The 18,672-nt window shown below is 39.5% G+C and overlaps 1 protein-coding gene across 4 annotated transcripts in view; it reads left to right on the forward strand.

Annotated features, from left to right (window-relative positions):
- LOC132377878 (microphthalmia-associated transcription factor-like) overlaps window positions 1–18,672 on the forward strand; it is a 241,490-nt gene that overhangs the window by 175,204 nt on the left and 47,614 nt on the right. For all 4 annotated transcript variants that reach the window (XM_059944314.1, XM_059944318.1, XM_059944317.1 and 1 more), the window contains exon 3: window positions 16,698–16,925. In XM_059944314.1, the coding sequence (XP_059800297.1) occupies window positions 16,698–16,925 (228 nt within the window). The remainder of the gene's footprint in view (window positions 1–16,697; window positions 16,926–18,672) is intronic.

Genomic DNA, 18,672 nt, shown 5'->3' on the forward strand with positions numbered 1-18,672 from the left:
GTATATGGATTTCTACAAGGCATTTGATAAGGTACCCCTTGCAAGGCATATTGAGAAAGTAAGGAGGCCTGGGATCCAAGGGGACCTTGCTTTGTGGATCCAGAATTGGCTTGCCCATGGGAGGCAAAGAGTGGTTGTAGATGGGTCATATTCTGCACGGAGGTCGGTGAGCAGTGGTGTCCCTCAGGGATCTGTTCTGGGGCCCCTACTCTTTGTGATTTTTATAAATGACCTGGATGAGGAAGTGGAGGGATGGGTTAGTGAATTTGCTGATGACACAAAGGTTGGAGGTGTTGTGGATAGAGTGGAGGGCTGTCAGAGGTTACAGTGGGACATTGATAGGATGCAAAACTGGGCTGAAAAGTGGCGGAGGGAGTTCACCCAGGTAAGTGTGAAGTGGTTCATTTTGGTAGGTCAAATATGATGGCAGAATATACTATTAATGGTAAGATTCTTGGCAGTGTGGAGGATCAGAGGAATCTTGGGGTCCAAGTCCATCGGACACTCAAAGCTGCTGCGCAGGTCGTTAAGAAAGCATATGGTGCATTGGCCTTCATCAACAGTGGGATTGAGTTTAAGAGCCAAGAGGTAATGTTACAGCTCTATAGGACCCTGGTCAAACCCCACTTGGAGTACTGTGCTCAGTTCTGGTCACCTCACTACAAGAAGGATGTGGAAACCATAGAAAGAGTGCAGAGGAGATTTACAAGGATGTTGCCTGGATTGGGGAGCATGGTCTATGAGAATAGGTTGAGCGAACTTGGCCTTTTCTCCTTGGAGTGATGGAGGATGAGAGGTAACCTGATGGAGATGTACAAGATGATGAGAGGCATTGATCATGTGGATAGTCAGAGGCTTTTTTCCCAGGGCTGAAATGGCTAACATGAGAGGGCACAGTTTTAAGATACTTGGAAGTAGGTACAGAGGAGATGTCAGGGGCAAGTTTTTTTATGCAGAGAGTGGTGAGTGTGTGGAATTGGCTGCCAGCGACAGTGGTGGAGGAGGATACGTTAGGGTCTTTTAAGAGACTCCTGGATAGGTACATGGAGCTTAAAAAAAATAGAAGGTTATGGGTAAACCTAGGTAATTTCTAAAATATTATTATTCTTTCTTTGCACACTGTTTGAATGCCCAGGTTGGTGTGGTCTTCCATTGATTTTATTTAGATTATTATTCTATTACACTGGACAACAAATTTCAATAAAAATTAATTTGTTGTTTCTCCAAATTCCTACATGATATAAGTATTCTGAAATCATATTTGTGCTCATCTTCAAGCAGTCTATCATAAATAGAAATTTTTACTGAATATAATGTGTTGATGCTTTGTAATAGTTCAACTAAGTTAAAAATAATTTGTTAATGATTTTCGTTTGTACTTAGTGTCTGAGGCTTCTCGCTTAAGTGTCCAACAATAATTCGCCAGCTTTGATGGATTCCAGTTGCCCTGGTATCTTTTCTCCATGACCGCACTGTCCTGGTGAAATCTTTCACCTTGCTCATTATTAACAGCACCAAGATTTGCAGGGAAGAGATCTAAATGGGAATGCAGAAAATAAATCTTTAGTAACATGTTGCATTTCATGGTTTTATATGCTCGAAGCATGCTTTCAACCAGCTGCATGTAATTTGGTACTCTGTAGATGCCAAGAAAATTTTCAACAACTTCCTTGAATTCCTTCCATGTGATTTTCTCCGGTCCCTCTAGAAATTCTTCAAATTGCCTGTCATTAATGACCTGTTTGATTTGTAGACCAACAAAAATGCTTTCCTTAATCTTGGCATCGGCTATTCTGGGAAGCACCTGTCTCAAATATCAAAATCCTTCATAGAAATGTTTGTGCCTGGTGATAGCAAATTCCATCCTTACAGTCCTGAACCCAATAATTATTACTAAAACCTGTCCTGCAATACAGCAGCCGCACTGCCTAATCATGCCCAAGCATGCTTGGACAAGATAGGGCAGCTTATATTCTAGGCAACATTTTAATAGACTTGAATTATGAATTGAAATAATAAACATGTTTATTTCTAAAAAATGGTGTGTGATAGGGAAATTTCAGGGTGATTTTCATGAACAGTAGCCCAAAATTCATAAGATACATCTAAAGGTATTCAGGAAGCAAAACCTTTGTTGTTCAGTGTTACGGATTTATTGAGTATGCCCAAAAGAAAATGAATCTCATGGTTGTATATGGTGACATGTATGGATTTTGGTAATAAATTTACTTAGAAATTTTGAACTTTGAGGCAAAACAAAGGAAATTATAAGCCAGTCAGCCTGACTTTAGTAGTTGGGAAAGTTTTGGAGTCCATAATTAAGAATGAGGTTTTGGAGTACTGTAGTCTTCTATATTCTATTGCTTCCAAAATCTAGAATTTTGTATTATTTTCTTTAAACACAAGTTATGGTGCTTTGTTTATTTTATATACCATCCAGAAAGTTCATAAGTAACTAAGGAGTGGTTTCTTTCTAGATTTAAGAAAAAATTAACACACTAACAGTCGCTCCTCACGCTCTATTATGCCTTGATGTGTGGATGATAGAGGTCAGAAAAGATAATTCTTTATAATTCCAATATACATTTCTATTTGAATTTTCTTTCCCTGTCTGAGAATGAAATCAACTGCTTTAAGCTATTAATTTATTGCTGAAACTGGGAGTGTTTACCAACCGACTGAATAATGAGATTTTAAAGGTTATATTTGGAGATAGTTCAGAAAATTCCGCATTACACTTTGCATAATTTCACATTATCGTTATTGTCAACTTGATACTGACAGATTAATTTGTACTAATTTTCTTGCTGATAGTCGATGTAAAATTACCCGATGGTGAATTTGATGGAAATATGGAGAATTTGGGAAATACAGTACACAGGGGTTTTTTTCTGAGAGCTGTTATACTGTCAGTTTGCTGAATGGATTCCTGTTACGTAGCATGAAAATACAGATTTAATCTCATTTGCATATATTGGGGAGAAGCAAAGATTAGGTTTCAGGGCTGGTCTCCTGATTTAATCTTATAGTACTTGTTAAGTTAGACAGAGCGTTATAAAATACACTTACTCCTAGAAGAAATGAAGTGGTGTTTGAGTTTGAGAGACTGTGGAGAATTTCATTGGCCATTTCTATTGGTGAGAACAACGTTCTTTGAGGGTTCTTTTTATCGATCTGCCTGTACGATGGTTTATCACTCACTAATTTCTTCTCCCCTGCTTTGTTCTGGGAATAGGTATGAATTACTCAATGCCATGATATGATACCATTGTTGACCATCAGTACTGCTTTGATCAGAGGAATAAGAATGGTGGGTGCCATTAAACATTAAGCCCAGTAGAGGGGGAATATGTAAATGGAGATATTTCCCCTATTTCCAAAGCCAATAGGGGAATTTTGCCAACTATTCATGGCCTATATACTGTATATGAGTTTCAGCTCACACAGCTATCTTTTGTTGTAATGACAGTGAAGGTCACGTTCGATTTTTCTTTGGCACATCACTTCAAGCAGCTGTGAGGTAACTTGGTAATAACAGGCAGGGTGCATGATGGACCAGCAGATGCTGGGTAATGACACATTTTAATAGAAGGTTTGGGAATTGATTCATTTTACCATCAGAGCACAGTGGTAGTGAGAACTGAGTGGCTAAGGTCCAGAATATATTTGAAGGCTCTGAAATTACTGTGCTTGTTTTTATAGGAAGCTATCTCATCTTCCTCAGTAGGAAGAGATTAAACCCCTTGGACTCAAGGTCCTGTATGACAAGGTGCATTAATCCAGCAGAACAACCTGAGATAATGTTGCAGTACAATAAAAACACTCTGTTATTGCTTATGATGATAACACCGTAGATGTACTAGGTTAAAAACTTTGAATTTTTTTTCAAACCAACACTAAGCCCAAACCATATTTTAATTCTGGGGGTCAGTGCATGAAATTTCTTAGTCAATATTTTTTATTTTAATTTCCAGAATGGAGGTTAATTAAAAACAGTAAGACAGGAGCACTTGAGCTGCAGAAGTGTCATGTTGTGAATATAAATAAGAAAGGAGAGGATAAGAATATGTTTAGTGGTGTGTAGATGCAAGCAGAGGGCAAATGAACTGAGCTAAAATGGTTTACAAACAAAAGAAAATCTGCAGATGATGGAAATCCAAGCAACATGCGCAAAATGCTGGAGGAACGCAGCAGGCCAGGCAGCATCTGTGGAAAAAAGTACAATCGATGTTTTGGGCTGAAACTTTTCTGCAGGATTGGAGAAAAAAAGCTGAGGAGTAGATTTAAATGGTGGTGGGGGGGAGGAAAACACAGGTGAAACCTGAGGGGGGAGGGATGAAGTAAAGAGCAGGGAAGATGATTAGTGAAAGACCATGGAAAAAAGAAAAGGGGGAGGAGCACCAGAGGGAGGGAATGGGCAGGCAAGGAGATAAGGTGAGAGAGGGAAAAGAGGATGTAAAAGGGTGAAGGGAGGTGGGGGGCATTACTGGAAGTTTGAGAAATTGATGTTCATGCCATCAGGCTGGAGGCTACCCAAATGGAATATGAGGTGGTGTTCCTCCAACCTAAGTGTAGCCTCATTCGATAGTGGCGGAGGCCATGGATGGACATATTGGAATGGGAATGGGAAATGGAATTGAAATGGGTGGCCACTGGGAGATTCCACCTTTTCTGGCAGATGGAGCGTAGGTGCTTGGTGAAGCGGTCTCCCAATCTACGCCAATAGATGTACCTCTAGAACAATGGCTGTTGTGTATGAAGTATAATGTTGGCAACCCTATCCCCTGCATAAAGAGGCAGAAGGAAGTTTTGCTGTAACCCCAATCCTTCATAGAGAACTGGCACCGAAAATATGGGCTGAATGGCCACCCCCTGTGCTGGAGCTGTTTGGTTTTTGATACACATATCTGGTAAGGTAGCATTTGGAGACTGGGTACATTTCTGGGTACACCAGCTGAAGATCAATTGCTCTTCAATAACTGCACAGATATCTGTGCTTTGTGCACATTCTGGCTTCTGCCCCCTTCCTTTCCAATCCTGATGAAGAGTCTTCACCCAAAATATCGATTACTCCTTCCCCTCCATAGATGCTGCCTGACTTGGTGAGTTCCTCCAGCATTTTGTATTTGTTGTTCATATACCCTCTGCGTTTGTACTGCACAGATTTACAAGCTTAACCATTGGAACTCTGGTATAAAATTGTAAACAGAAATTACATAATCTGGACATTAGTCCATGGAATGTAGGAGGTTAAAGGGTGATTTATTTGACATTGTTTAGATATTGCAAGGAAGTGATATGGCAGATGGAAAGTTTTTCTACTGGTCATTGAGTCAGATCCTTTAGCTTTGAGTCAGGACATTTGGGTAATTTTCGGGGTTTTTTATTCACACTATCCATTCAAATGACAGATGCAAGTTCAAAGTCATCCAAGTAATCCTCAGCCAAGACTGTTAAATTGGTAATTTACCTCAGTTATTTCTTGTACCCAGTGTCGTATACCTGTATTAAAGCAATGTAATTCATTCTGTTGTTATAAAGAGAACATTGAGTCATCAAAGAGCCGTGAATCAGAGAATATCATCACTGTAGTAGTATAGGCTTAATCTAGAAGTAGTTAATCTTTAGCTCATGTACAAGCATGTCAACATGGCTAAATCCTAAACACAAGAAATTCTGCAGATGCTGGAAATCTGAAGCCACATACAGAAAATGCTGGAGGAACTCAACAGGTCAGGTAGCATCTGTGTCAATGAATAAACAGTCAATGTTTCAGGCTGAGATCCTTCAGGACTGCAAAGGTAGGGGGAAGATTCCAGAATAAAAGGGTGGGAGGAGGGGTAGGAGGATAGCTAGAATGTGATAGGTAAAGCCAGGTGGGTGGAAAAGGTAGAGGGCTAGGGAGGAAGGAGTCTGATAGGTGATGAGAGTGGGCCATAGGAGAAAGGGAAGAAGAGGGGGCACCAGGGGCAAGTGATTGGCTGGTGAGAAGAGCTAAGAGGGCAGAATGGTTTAATAGAAGAAGAGGGAAGGGGGAGGGAAAAACTTTTTTTTACTGGAAGGAGAAATTGGTGTTCACTCCATCAGGTTAGAGGCTACTCAGACAGAATATGAGATGTTGCTCCTCCACCATAAAAGTGGTTTCATAGTGGCAAAAGGCCATAAACCGACATGTTGGAACAGGGATGAAAAACGGAAGAAAAGTGACTGGCCACCAGGAAATTCCATTTTTGGTGGATGGTGTGGAAGTGCTCAACAAAGCAGTCCCCCAGTTTATAATGGGTCTGTCCAATGTAAAGGCTGCATTGGGAGCACTGAATACAATGGACGACCCCAACAGATTCACAGATTAAGTGTTTCCACAACTGGAAGATTTGTTTGGGGCACTGAATGGAGGTGAGGGAGGGGATGATTAGGCAGGTGTAGTACTTCGGCCACTTTCCAGGATATGGCCCTAGAGGGGGAGTAGTGGGGAGGGACGAATGGACCAGGGAATCACGGAGAGAGTGACCCCAGTAGGGAAAATGGAGAATGGAGGGAGGTAAAGATGTGTTTGGGGATAGAGTTCCTTTGGAGATGGCGGAAGTTGCGTGGAGTGTTATGTTGGATGCAAAGGCTCATGGGGTGGTAGGTTAGGAAAAGAGGAACTCTATCTTTGTTAAGGCAGGGGGAAGGTGGCTTAAACACGGACATCCTGGAAATGGAGGAGCTGCGGATGAGGATGGCATCAATGGTAGTTAGAAGCTGTCTGGTTAATTATTTTTCAGTCTCACAAATTTTAAAATTTAATAGATTTGCTGTTAAATGGCTCTAACCAGAATAGTTTGTAGAATTGAACCTTCACACATTACCTAAGGATTCAGATTTATATTTGGTTTTTGTAGCATAAGCTTTGAGATTCAAGCATTTTGTCTATTATATAATCATTCTTAGTTTGATCAAATAAAACATTCTTTTTGTGTACTCCACAAACTTTATTACAGTTCTTACAGTTTTTCAGAGTTCTCATAACATTCCCTTTCATTGATTCCTTTATTTGCATACTAATTTACCCTATTTTTGAATGTTCTCTTTGTCATTTAACCAAATGCCTCTTCTGAATTGTGATTTGTAAAATTATCTATGATTTCCATCAGCGACACTGAGAACATTATGTACATCGAATTAAGTAAGTTGAAGGGCATCATTACCTCTTTGGTAACTGTACTTTAAAACCTTGATCCTTAGCACTTGTCTCAGTGTAGACAGAAGAGCAGTCCAGGCAGTGGAATGCTCCTCCTGTTAGATGTGAGAAGTCAGAGAACCACAGTCCTCTACCCCCTCCTCCTACCCACACTCAAGACTAGTTGGACAGATTCTGTTCTAACACCATCTACAAGAATGCAGATTATATCACCGTATTAAGCTGTATCTCAAGTAATGACGAGTTGGAGTACAGGAAGGAGATCAGTGGTATGGTATCACGATAACAAACTTTCCTTCAATGTCGACAAAACAGAGAACTGGCCTTTGACTGCAGGAAGAGAGGTAGTACGCATCCTCGAACTACTTCAATGGTGTTAAAGTTGGGAAGATTGAGAGCTTCACGTTTCCAGGATTAAACATCACCAATACCCTATCCTGGTCTAACCACATTGATGTCATGACTAGGACAGGCTATTGGTGATGATCACCAAAACTAGAGATTCTGCAGATGTTGGAAATCCAGAGCTACACACACAAGATGTAGAAGACCGCATCGTCAGGCAGCATCCACCATGGAAAAGTATTACCAGCCAACATTTTGGGTTGAGTCCTTTCCTTAGGACTGGAAAGGAAGGGGGAAGAAGCCTGAATAAGAAGTGGGAAGGTGGAGGAGTATAAGCTGGAAGGTGATAGGTGAAGCCAGATGGTTGGTGGCGCAGTGACATTAGCGCCAGACTCCGGAACGGAGTTTTGAATCCAGTTGGGCCATTCCCGAGTACGCTTTCCATCTGTGCTGGGTTGAGTGTTGAGCTCGCAACTTGACCTCATAAACAAAAATATTGTAAAATGACTGTGAGGAGTGGCGCACCACACAGTCTTTTGTTCCGCACCTTGTAAGGCCCGAAGCTGGCTCTCAGGAGTCGATGTCATCATCATCATCATCAGATGGGTGGGGAGGGGGGAGGAATGAGGTGATAGCTGGGAAAAGGTAAAGGGTTGAAGAAGAAATAATCTGATAGGAGAGGAGAGTGGACCAGGGGGAAAGGGAAGGAGGAAGGGCACCAGCAGGAGATGATAGACAGATGAAGAGCAGAGTAGGTGTAAGAGGGGAGAAATGGAAGAAGAGGTAAGGGGGATGGGTAAAAGTTATCAGAAGTTAGGGAGATTAATGTTCATGCTATCAGCTATCAGGTTGAGATTACCCAGATCATGAGACCCAACGTAAGTTGGGGGACCGCTTTGTTGAGCTCCATCTGCAACAAACAGGATTTCCTAGGGGACAGCCATTTTAATTCCAATCCCCACTCCCATTCTGCCATGTCTACTGCCGTGATGATGCGACTTTTGGTTTGGAGGAACAACACCTCATATTCCGTCTGAGTAACTTCCAACCTGATAGCATGAACATTCATTTCTCCAACCACCAGTAATTTTTCCTACTCTCCCGTCCCTCTTATTTCATTCCTTTCTCTGGCTTCTCTCTTACAGCTTCTCTTCTCCTGATCTGTCTACCACCTTCCCCTGGTGCCCCTCCTCCTTCCCTTTCTTCCATGTTCCACTCTCCTCTCCTATAAGATTCCTCCTTCTTTAGCCTATTACCTTTTCCACCTATCACCTACCAGTTTCTCATTTCATCCTTCCTTCCCCCACCCACTTGGCTTCACCTATTACATTCTAGCTTGTACTCCTTCCCCTTCCACACCTTCTGGTTCTGGCCTCTTCCCCCACTTCCTTTCCAGTCCTGATGAAGGGTCATGACCCAGAATGTCAATCGATTGTTCCTTTTCGTGGATGCTGCCTGACCTGCTCGTTCCTCCAGCATTTTATGTGTGTTGTGCTGGTGATGATCACCGATGCTTCTACTTTTTCAGGAGGCTAAAGAAATTTTGTATGGTCCCATTGAGCCATACCAATCTCTATTGATGCACCGTAGACAGGAGTCTACCAGATTGCATAACAGCTTGGGATGGCAACTGCTCTGCATGTGACTACAAGAAACTGCCAAACACCCAATGTGCAGAAAGAAAAGAAAAACAAATTGTGCTAACACTAAAAGTACACAAATGGCATCTAGAACAAAAATTAGTCCATAAACATGAAGCTCAGAGCAGCTGGAGCAGACCACAGCCTGAGCCTCTGTTCAGCGCGGAACTGCAACTCCTGACTGACAAGGTCAAACAACTGGAGCTGGAGTTGGATGTACTCAGGATTATCTAGAATTGTGGGAACATCATTGTTGAAACCTTGATGAGATGGTAGCACCCGAAGTAACTGTTTCAGATAGAAGGCAAGGCAAGGGGAGTCAGCAGACAGTGCAGGGTTCTTTTGTGGTCAGTCCCCTCACTAACGGGTATATCTTTCTGGATGCTTTTGAGGGAGATGATCTTTCAGGGGCTAGCAGCAGTAGGCAGATCTCTGGCTCAGAGGCAAGCATGCAGTCGGAAAGGGAGATAGTGATAGGAAACTCAGTAATTCAGGATTAGAAAGATAGGCCAGATGAACTTGTGGCTGAGACACTGGTACAGGAGGTAGGGATTCAGGTTCTTGGACCGTTAGGATTTCTTTTAGGATAGAGGTGATCTGTTCCAATGGGATGGATTGCACTTAAGCCAGGTAGGGACCAATACCAAAATCCTTGTAGGGAAAATTACTAGTTCTACATGGGAGGATTTAAATTGCATCGGTGGGGGTGGGAGGTAGGGGTTTAGATTTGTGACTCTGAGCGAGATGAAGCAGTAGCCTGTGAGAGCAAGTGTAGTATCAAGGTAGTTAGGGAATCAGTATAAGGAGAGAAAGGAATACTCAGTTAAACTGCGTTTATTTCAATGTTCAATGTTTAATTGGTAAGGTGGATGAATTCAGAGCATGGATTGGATTTGGGGACTGGGATGATGTAGCCATAATGGAAATATAGCTGAGAGAAGGGCAGGACCGGCAGCTTAGTGTTCTAGGATGTCTTTAGAGGATTGTACAATGAGACTATTGGGTAGAACTTCAAATCAAAGGGGGAAGGTCACTATAGTGGGGTTGTGTTATAGATCCTCCAATAGCCTTTGGGAACTTCAGAGGCAGGTTTGTAGAGAAATTGCTCATGGTTATTAGAATATGGTTGTTGGAGTGGGGAATTTTAATTCCTTAGTATTGATTTGGCCACGCAGCATGTTAAACACCTGGATAATGTGGAATTTCTGAAACATGTTCAGGGAGTGTTTCTGTCAATATATAGAGGGAGGGACCTCTTCTTGGGGAATAAGGCAGAGCAAGTAACTGAGGTGGCAGCTAGGGAGCACTTGGGCTCTAACGATCACTGTTCCATTTGTTTTTAAGATAGTGATGGAAAAGGATCGGACAGGTCCACAGGTTAGGGTTCTGATCTGGAGCAGGGCTGATTTTGAGGGAACTAGGCAGGATCTAGCAGAGATCGATTGGGAGAGCCTGTTTGAAAGAAATGGGATGAATAGCGATTGGGAGCCTTTTAAGTTTGTCAAGCATTCAGGAGCAGCGTATTCCTGTTAGGGTGAATGGTAAATCTGGCAAGCTTAGGAAACCCTGGCTGATGAGACATATTAAGGCTCTGGTCAAGAAAAAGGAGGAAGGATTTAGGAGATCAGGCATGACTGAATCACTTGATGACTAAAAAAAATATTATGAGGAGGACAAAGAGAAGGTATGAGATGGATCTGGCAGGTAAAGGAAAATCCCAAGAGGAGCTTTTGCTATATAAGGAGTAAAAAGGTGGCTAGAGAGAAAGCAGGTCAACTTTGAGATCACTTTACATAAGGTCAAGTTGTCTGTCTGGGCACAGACATATCAAAACTCAATTACGTGTTGACTATACAGCCTGAGGAGGTTATTAGTGATTTCTTTTTAAGAGGAAAAATAGGGTCTTTGTGGGAACACATGGAGATGTTCTGGATTCCTCTGTTCACTCATTGTCTTTGATGGTGTTGTGTATTGTCAAAAAACAAATTCTTACATAACTGAAATTTGAATTTGGGCCTCAGCCTGAGAAATTGAGTTAAACTACGATGGATTGGAATGGAGACATTGTGGACAAAAATTTGTTTGAATGAATTACACAATGATAGTCCTGGAGAACACAGTCTTTTGATTTGAAATATCCATAGGTCAGGTGGTCACCTGCATTAATTTCATAATGCAGATTGGGATTCTTGTTGAAAGTTACAACAGAAGATTGTTTTCGTTCATTATCTAAAGGATAAATTGTCTTTCTTCATAGACTCAACTATTTGCACAGTACCGTGAAGACAATTACCAGCGCACAAAGTCAAACAAAGAAATGAAGCTTTTAAAAGTGGAGCTGAACTTTGAATGAACTGATGATTTTAAATAGCCTTTTTTTGTTTGTCAGGCAGTTAACCTTTCATTCCTTTGGTGTAATTTGTTTACCTGAGCTTTGATTTCTACTTTTGAATGTTCTGCTAGGCATTGCTCAACTGTGGGGGTCTTGTGCTCAGAACAGGGCAGCGTACTGAGAAATGGTCAACAACTGGGAAGATCTTGGAGAATATCCAGAATTTTCCATTGCTGCTGCTTTCAGAATCTCAGCATTTATTTTTTTCTGTTGCTTGGTTCATGTAGTGGTTATTGACAAAAAAAGGTAAACTTTTAATTTCAGACTCTGCCCTGTGAAGTTTTTAAGGTAACTAATGAAGTATACCATACACAAAGAGAATAGATAGCCAGGAATGAAGAGCTTGACCTGGCCCAAGCCTCACTTCCTCTCCTGCATGATTCCTGCAGCAAAACTAACTTTCATCGCCCCTTCGGTCTAAGTTAACTCAAGGCCTCCCTGTTGTCCTGTGAACTGAGGGAAGGATACAAGCAGCTACTAATCCTCAGATCACTTGTGCAATCAAGGCTAATTAACTGTTTCTAAATATCTCTGACATTGACTGAAGTACTTTTAAGTGTTACAAGTTATCTAAAAATGCATTTAAATGATGCAAATTAATGAAAACTATTAATAACTAAAATAAAACATTCAGTATTCCTTTAGCTTTAACTTTCAGTTTGCTGACACCTTTCAAACATATTTGCAGATTGAGGGTTAGAAGCAGAATGTATCCAGTCCTTCAGCTTGGAACATTTGTGCCCTGTCCCTGGACTTGGAGCTGTCTCCATCATCAGAATTCGAAGTCAGCTGTACGCTACAGACTCAATTTGTTCTGTAGATATCTGCATAGTTCCCTGAAAGTGCACACACAAGTAGATAGGATGATGAAGAAGGCAGATAGCATACTTGCCTTCATACATCAGGACACAGAGTAAAAGTATTGGGACATTATGTGGCAACTTAAGAAAACAGGTTAGAGCTGCACATGAAAGTGCAGTCTGATCATTACATGATTCAAGAGATGTGGTTAGGCTGTCAAGAGTAAGCGGAGGTTCACTAGAAGGTTGTCTAGATTGGGAGACTTTATAAGAAATGAAGGAGGCTGTGTAGTGACCTGATAGAGGTGCATAAAATTATTAATGGCACAGGTAGTGTAGATGATCAAAATATTTTTCCATGGGTATCATAAACAAGGGGTTTAATGTGAGAGCAATGAGTTTTAAAGGGGGTTTTCTGGGAAAGATTTTTTACACAGAGAATGGTGAATATCTGGAACTTGCTCCAGAGAAGTTGGTGGAATTTGATACAAACACCCCCTGCAGAAAGCAGGAACATCAACTGTATTACATATGTCTAATTGAACAGTGACAGAGAAGAAGTGTGTTGGTGAGATGGTTGGAGGTGCAGAGAGTATTTGAAAATGAAAAGAATTTGAGGTAATGCACAACCCCTGCTTTTGTAGAGGTTCAGCATGAGAGACTAATTCACTCATGTTGCTCAAAGCTCAGTTCTTGCCAGACTGAATCGCTTTTCCAATCAATGTGTTTTTGTAGATTAAATGATTTTATGCATGACCTATTATTACTAAAAAATCAAAGTACATTTTGATTAAAGGTGTGACTTATTCAGTCAGAATACATAAACTACCGTGTAATATTCAATAATTACTGTAGTCTGAGTTTTTTGAAAATTACAGTGTCACTTGGCCATTATTTTAGGACGTATCGTAGATCGTGAGTCAGCTAAATCACATTAAAGATAGTTTCTGTGAATCATGATTTTCAGCAAAGCATAATCTTAGATGATAGATTATTTGTTCAAGTTATCAATTATATATATAACCATATAACAATCACAGCACGGAAACAGGCCATCTCGGCCCTCCTAGTCCGTGCCGAACTCTTAACCTCACCTAGTCCCACCTACCTGCACTCAGCCTAAATATATGTTATAGAAGTGATGTGGTACTGACATTACTTCAGCTTTAGTAATAAAAATGCCACACAGTTTTCTTGTGGAAAGCATTGGTCTAGCTTCAAGAGGAAGACTTCAAAAATATTTGTAATAAAATTTTCTGTAGCAATGATTTTCCCTCATCTGTTTTAGAGTCTTCGGCTGCAACTTTTTGTGTGGCTTTTAGCAAAAGCTGGACTACATTTTGGTCTTCATACCATTTATGGTTATTAAAATCTTTCTTTTATGGACTTAAAAAGAAGTTTACATTGTTGAAAATATTTTCAGATACAGTGGATTCCAGTTAATTGGGTCATCGGTTAATTGGGACAGCTGCTTATTTGGTACATCAGTTAAAAACAAAAACTAATTGAGAAAATATCCAAGATTTCCTTTCTTTTCTTGGGATACTAGGCTGCTTATCGCTTATTTGGGGCAGGAGACTGTTGCTGAACAGTTATTAGTGTCAGTTGTATGCACTTGCGTGACCATTAGACATTGCATCGTGCTTTAGCGTCAGTTGAATGTGTTTGTGTTCAAAAAGCAGCGATTTTTTTGCCACTGATAGTTGGTGAGAAATGAGCAATAAGACTATTCAGAACTGGTTTGCTCATTGTGGTTTCAAGCATTAAGGCTTGAAGATGCCAGACATGGCCCAAAGTGAAAATAAAATGATTTTACTACTTCAATGAGTTAGAAACAATGAAGAACTTGAAGGTATCAACAGTCATCCTGAATATTACAATGAAAATGAAGATTTGAAGGATGCAATTAGTGACAGCATTGTATAAAGGTGGTTCATTATCTAACTTGGTGTCTACGCTTATTTTACTCATTGACAGTCGATAAATATTAGGAACTAATACACAGTTTTGTACTGCTGTGGTAGTATGGTAGTATTCTAATTTGTTTTCTATTACATTTAATACATGATTTATTACTTACTTAGTCATTTTTATACCTTTTTAACTATTTCCATGAAACTTCGGCTAGTTTGAGCAGCTGCTTAATTGGGCCAAAATATACTGATCCCGATGCGTCCCAATTAAACAAAATCCATTGTATTTCTTTCCCATGGCTAGTTGATATATGTGATATTGTAAAATCTCAGCCCAGTTATAATATGCTTGTAGCTCACAGAAAGCGTTAACTCACAACTCTTTCGTCTGAAATAGCACTTGGGAAAACATTGCCCCCTTGTGGTTTAGATGTTTCCCAAACTACTACTGGAAGACTTCTCACATTCCCCAGAATAGTGAAGCATATGCCAGATCAACAGCTTACTAGATTGGCATTGATTTTTGAAGTCAACCAAGAACAGCTCATTGAAGATTATAATAAGTGCCAAGAAGATGACTAGTACAAGTGAACAAAAGACCCATGTCAGTGTTTCGGCACTTGTCCTTGTCACGCAAGGATATTCTCATAATTTGTTTACCAAACTGCAACTAGTGGCCTTGTTCATAAACACTGCTGTTATTGATTGATGTATTGACTTCTCCACGGTTTTACTTATGGCCTCTTTTCTATTTCATTTTTCCAAGTAGCTATGTTTTTTTGCTCAGTTGCAAGGGCAAAGATAAATAAATATTGCTGTAGAATTGTATGTAATAATAGCAATGAAGTTTTATGTCAACTGGTCAGATGGTCAGTGGTTCCAGACGCATAGATGCCTATCATTGATTATTGCAAACCAGACTTATCTGTGTGACATTTCTTTTGTTTCAGTGAATATTTCTAGGGTATATTAGTAAGGAAATGCAAGGCACTTTTTAGAAAGAGAAGAAGAAAACAAATGTTTTGTATTTCTATAATTTAATACATCTTAATTGAGTTTCGGATAAATCTGCATGTCAAATTCATCTATCGACTTGTGACAGACAGCCTCCAATGGAAGCTCGAGAATAAAAACTGAGAATAAGAGCCAAGCAAAATAAAAGAAATGAGAGTTAAGGTGCTATATGCATATCTATTTGTATATTTCCCATAACATTTGGATCCTTTCACAACTTATTCCATCATAGAGCTTTCTTTCTGTACTTGTCTTCTTTGTAGCCCTTGTTCACTTTTCTAGTTATAGTGTTAAGACTGGAACGAAGAAATGAATTAGCCTTGGAGCAATTATCAGTCAAAAAATCATGGCTGCCCTATGAAAGAACCCATTTTATGCATAAAAGCAGTGACGTCTAAGCCATGTAAAACAGCTAGTGGCAAATAATTTTTAATTTAAACAGCTTGATACCATAGCATTTTGAAAGCTGCTTCTGTGTGCTTCTGATACCATTATATGCATAACTAATTAAACATTTTTTTGTCTTAAGACCAGCAAGTTCTGACACCACTTTATCTAGGCCACTGGTAAATCATCTTGGATCATGGTTGCTCTGATTTTTGAGTGAAGTATTTAAGGTAGAATTAGAAAAGCTTTGTGGTTAATTTGCTTCTCAGCATAGCAAATGTTTTATTTTACTTGAGATGTTCGAATTTAATCATTATCAGGTAAGTCTTACTGTACATATTTTGACCTGCAATTGCTAATGTATTCAGTTCCAGATTGAAGGATATCTTTTTATCAATTGCTCAAAACTGGTTGTTCTTGAGTTGATATCTCATGAAAATACCTATTGGGCAGTGTGTGTTGTGAATATTTTATCATACCTAAAGTAATACTGTAAATATGACATCCGAAAGTTATAAATAGACTGTCAGGATCTTCTGAAAGAACTGCATTCTAAAGCTAAAATTTCCAATTAATTGCAAGTGGAAAGTGAATTGATTCAATTATAGTTTAATTTTTAAAAATTTAATATGTTGTAATTAGCTTCAGGATTTTACAGACCTTTGTAGTTTCAAGTCTTTTCATTATTGCTTTGGGTCAGCAATAGTAAATTTATTCTTTAAGTTGTCCTTGCAGTTCATTCATGGTAAATTCAATAAAAATATGGCACTTTAAATTTTTACAAATGAGTACTTTTAAGCTTCTTAGGACTCTGCCTTAATAACCCGCTGTGGTCTTTGACTTTTTTTGCTGATTTCAATGTTTTATTTTGCTTCATCTGTTTGAAAGAAATTTTCAGTTCCTCCAACAGTGACAACTCACAGCGAAGCCAGGAATTTTGTTGCGCTGTGCGACACTATGCTTTGATAATAGAAAGGAACATATGACTAATGCTTCTTCTCTTTTATTCTGTTCTGCATGTAGGTGCAAACTCACCTTGAAAATCCAACCAAATACCACATTCAGCAAGCACAAAGGCAGCAAGTGAAGCAGTACCTGTCAACTACTTTGGGCAACAAATTGACAAATCAGCCCTTAAGCATGCCCTGTTCCAACCAAACGAGTGATCATGTCATGCCACCAGGGAATGGAAGCAGTGCGCCCAACAGCCCAATGGCCATGCTAAACATAAGCTCGAATTGTGAGAAAGAGGTAATTTTTTTTCTTTGTACAGTTACTATTGGCCTGGCAGTAAATAATTATAGAAAGCATAATCAACTTAAAGTAATGGTTTATTTAGTTCAATTTTTTAAATACTTTCTGCCTTTATGAATTTTGTATTTTCTCATTATGTGATAAAATTTTCAATTAATATAATTTTGTTTCTGGACTCCATGAATGAGAACACTGATTATTTGAAATCAAATTGGAATATTGGAGACAGAAAGTGGAGACAATCTTGTATGACTAAGTATATTTCAAAGTATTACTAATGTTAAATTTCATAAATCTGCTTATAGAATCATGAACTTCATTAAGAACAAAGTTTTCTCTTGGATATTGTAACAACTAGACACTGTAGAATATTAGTCATTATTTTTCAACCAAAAGTTCATATATAATGCAGTTACATATATAAGTTCAATGTTTCATTGGTCACTCTGCTGGAAATGACACAAGTTGTCTTTAAAACTTAGTATTACGCTGTACAATTACTAGTGACATTATAGAAAAGAAAATCTATCCCAGAGAACTGAAGGCATGTAATATGATTACTCTTAATATCCTTCTTGTGATTTACTGTTTTTGACCATTTCATTCTAAGTGCTTAAGTGTGATGGTGGCTCAGCTGATGTCCGTAGCCATAATTACTTTTTAAAAGAAATATAATTGCCGGGATATTAGGAGTTACCTTGCAGAACATTCACATTGGAGGAAAATTTAAAGTTTCAATAATTTAAAACTGAGCATGCCGAGTGTCTTATGTTATTTTTCTATTGGGAATAAAATAAAACCTTAATATAGATTCAACAAAAATCTTATAACAGATTGCATATTCATTTAGTTTGCCTCCTATCTAGCCCACACAAACCCTGCTGAATGGTGTGTAGTACTTAGTCTATTTTACAACAGTGGATTGCTGATGATAATTCTAAACTAATCATCAGAATTGTAATATTTGGAGTAACATCCACAGCTGTAAATTATTGTAATTCTTATAGAATAAGCAGCATGTGTTAAGTGATGTTAGTGAGAATTGAGTGAAAATTGACAGAGGAAACAAGCAGATTGCAGAAATACAAAATCCCTTCAGCAGTGTGAGTACACAAAACAAGATACCATTGGTGCGTTCAAGATGAGGGTTTTGTCTTTGCTGCACTCTGGGTGCTCCCTATATTCCAGCTTTAAATAACTGGTTCTGATGTGCTTACCGTCTGGAAAGAGCATACCATGTAAAACCACTAATCTACTTTTAATATAGTTGAAGACACTAGATTGAATTGAATTTATTTAAATCTTACATCCATGTCACATTGTGAGGGAGTAAAAATCTTTGCATTATGACTCTGTTGCAATGTACAGGCATGTGAATTCATAAGTCCAATGGCTTGTAGAAAGAAGCTGTCCTGTAGCCTGTTGGTCCTGGCTTCAATGCTGCTGTACCATTTCTCATACAGAAGCAGCTGAAGCAGTTTAAGGTTGGGGTGACTTGTTTCCACAATGATCTTCCAAGCCTTCTTTATGCACCTGCTGCTGTAAATATCCTCAGTAGAGGGAAGTTCACATCCACAGATGCACTGGGCTGTCTGTCCCACTCTTCGCAGTGCCCAGCGATCAAGGTTGGTGCAGTTTCCATACCAGCCGGTGATACAGCCAGTCAGGATGCTCTCAGTGGTGCTCCTGTAGAAGGTCTTGAGGATGTAGGGATTCATGCTGAACTTCTTCAGTTGCCTGAGGA

Source organism: Hypanus sabinus, chromosome 19, assembly GCF_030144855.1.
Source record: "Hypanus sabinus isolate sHypSab1 chromosome 19, sHypSab1.hap1, whole genome shotgun sequence".
NCBI lineage: Eukaryota > Metazoa > Chordata > Chondrichthyes > Myliobatiformes > Dasyatidae > Hypanus > Hypanus sabinus.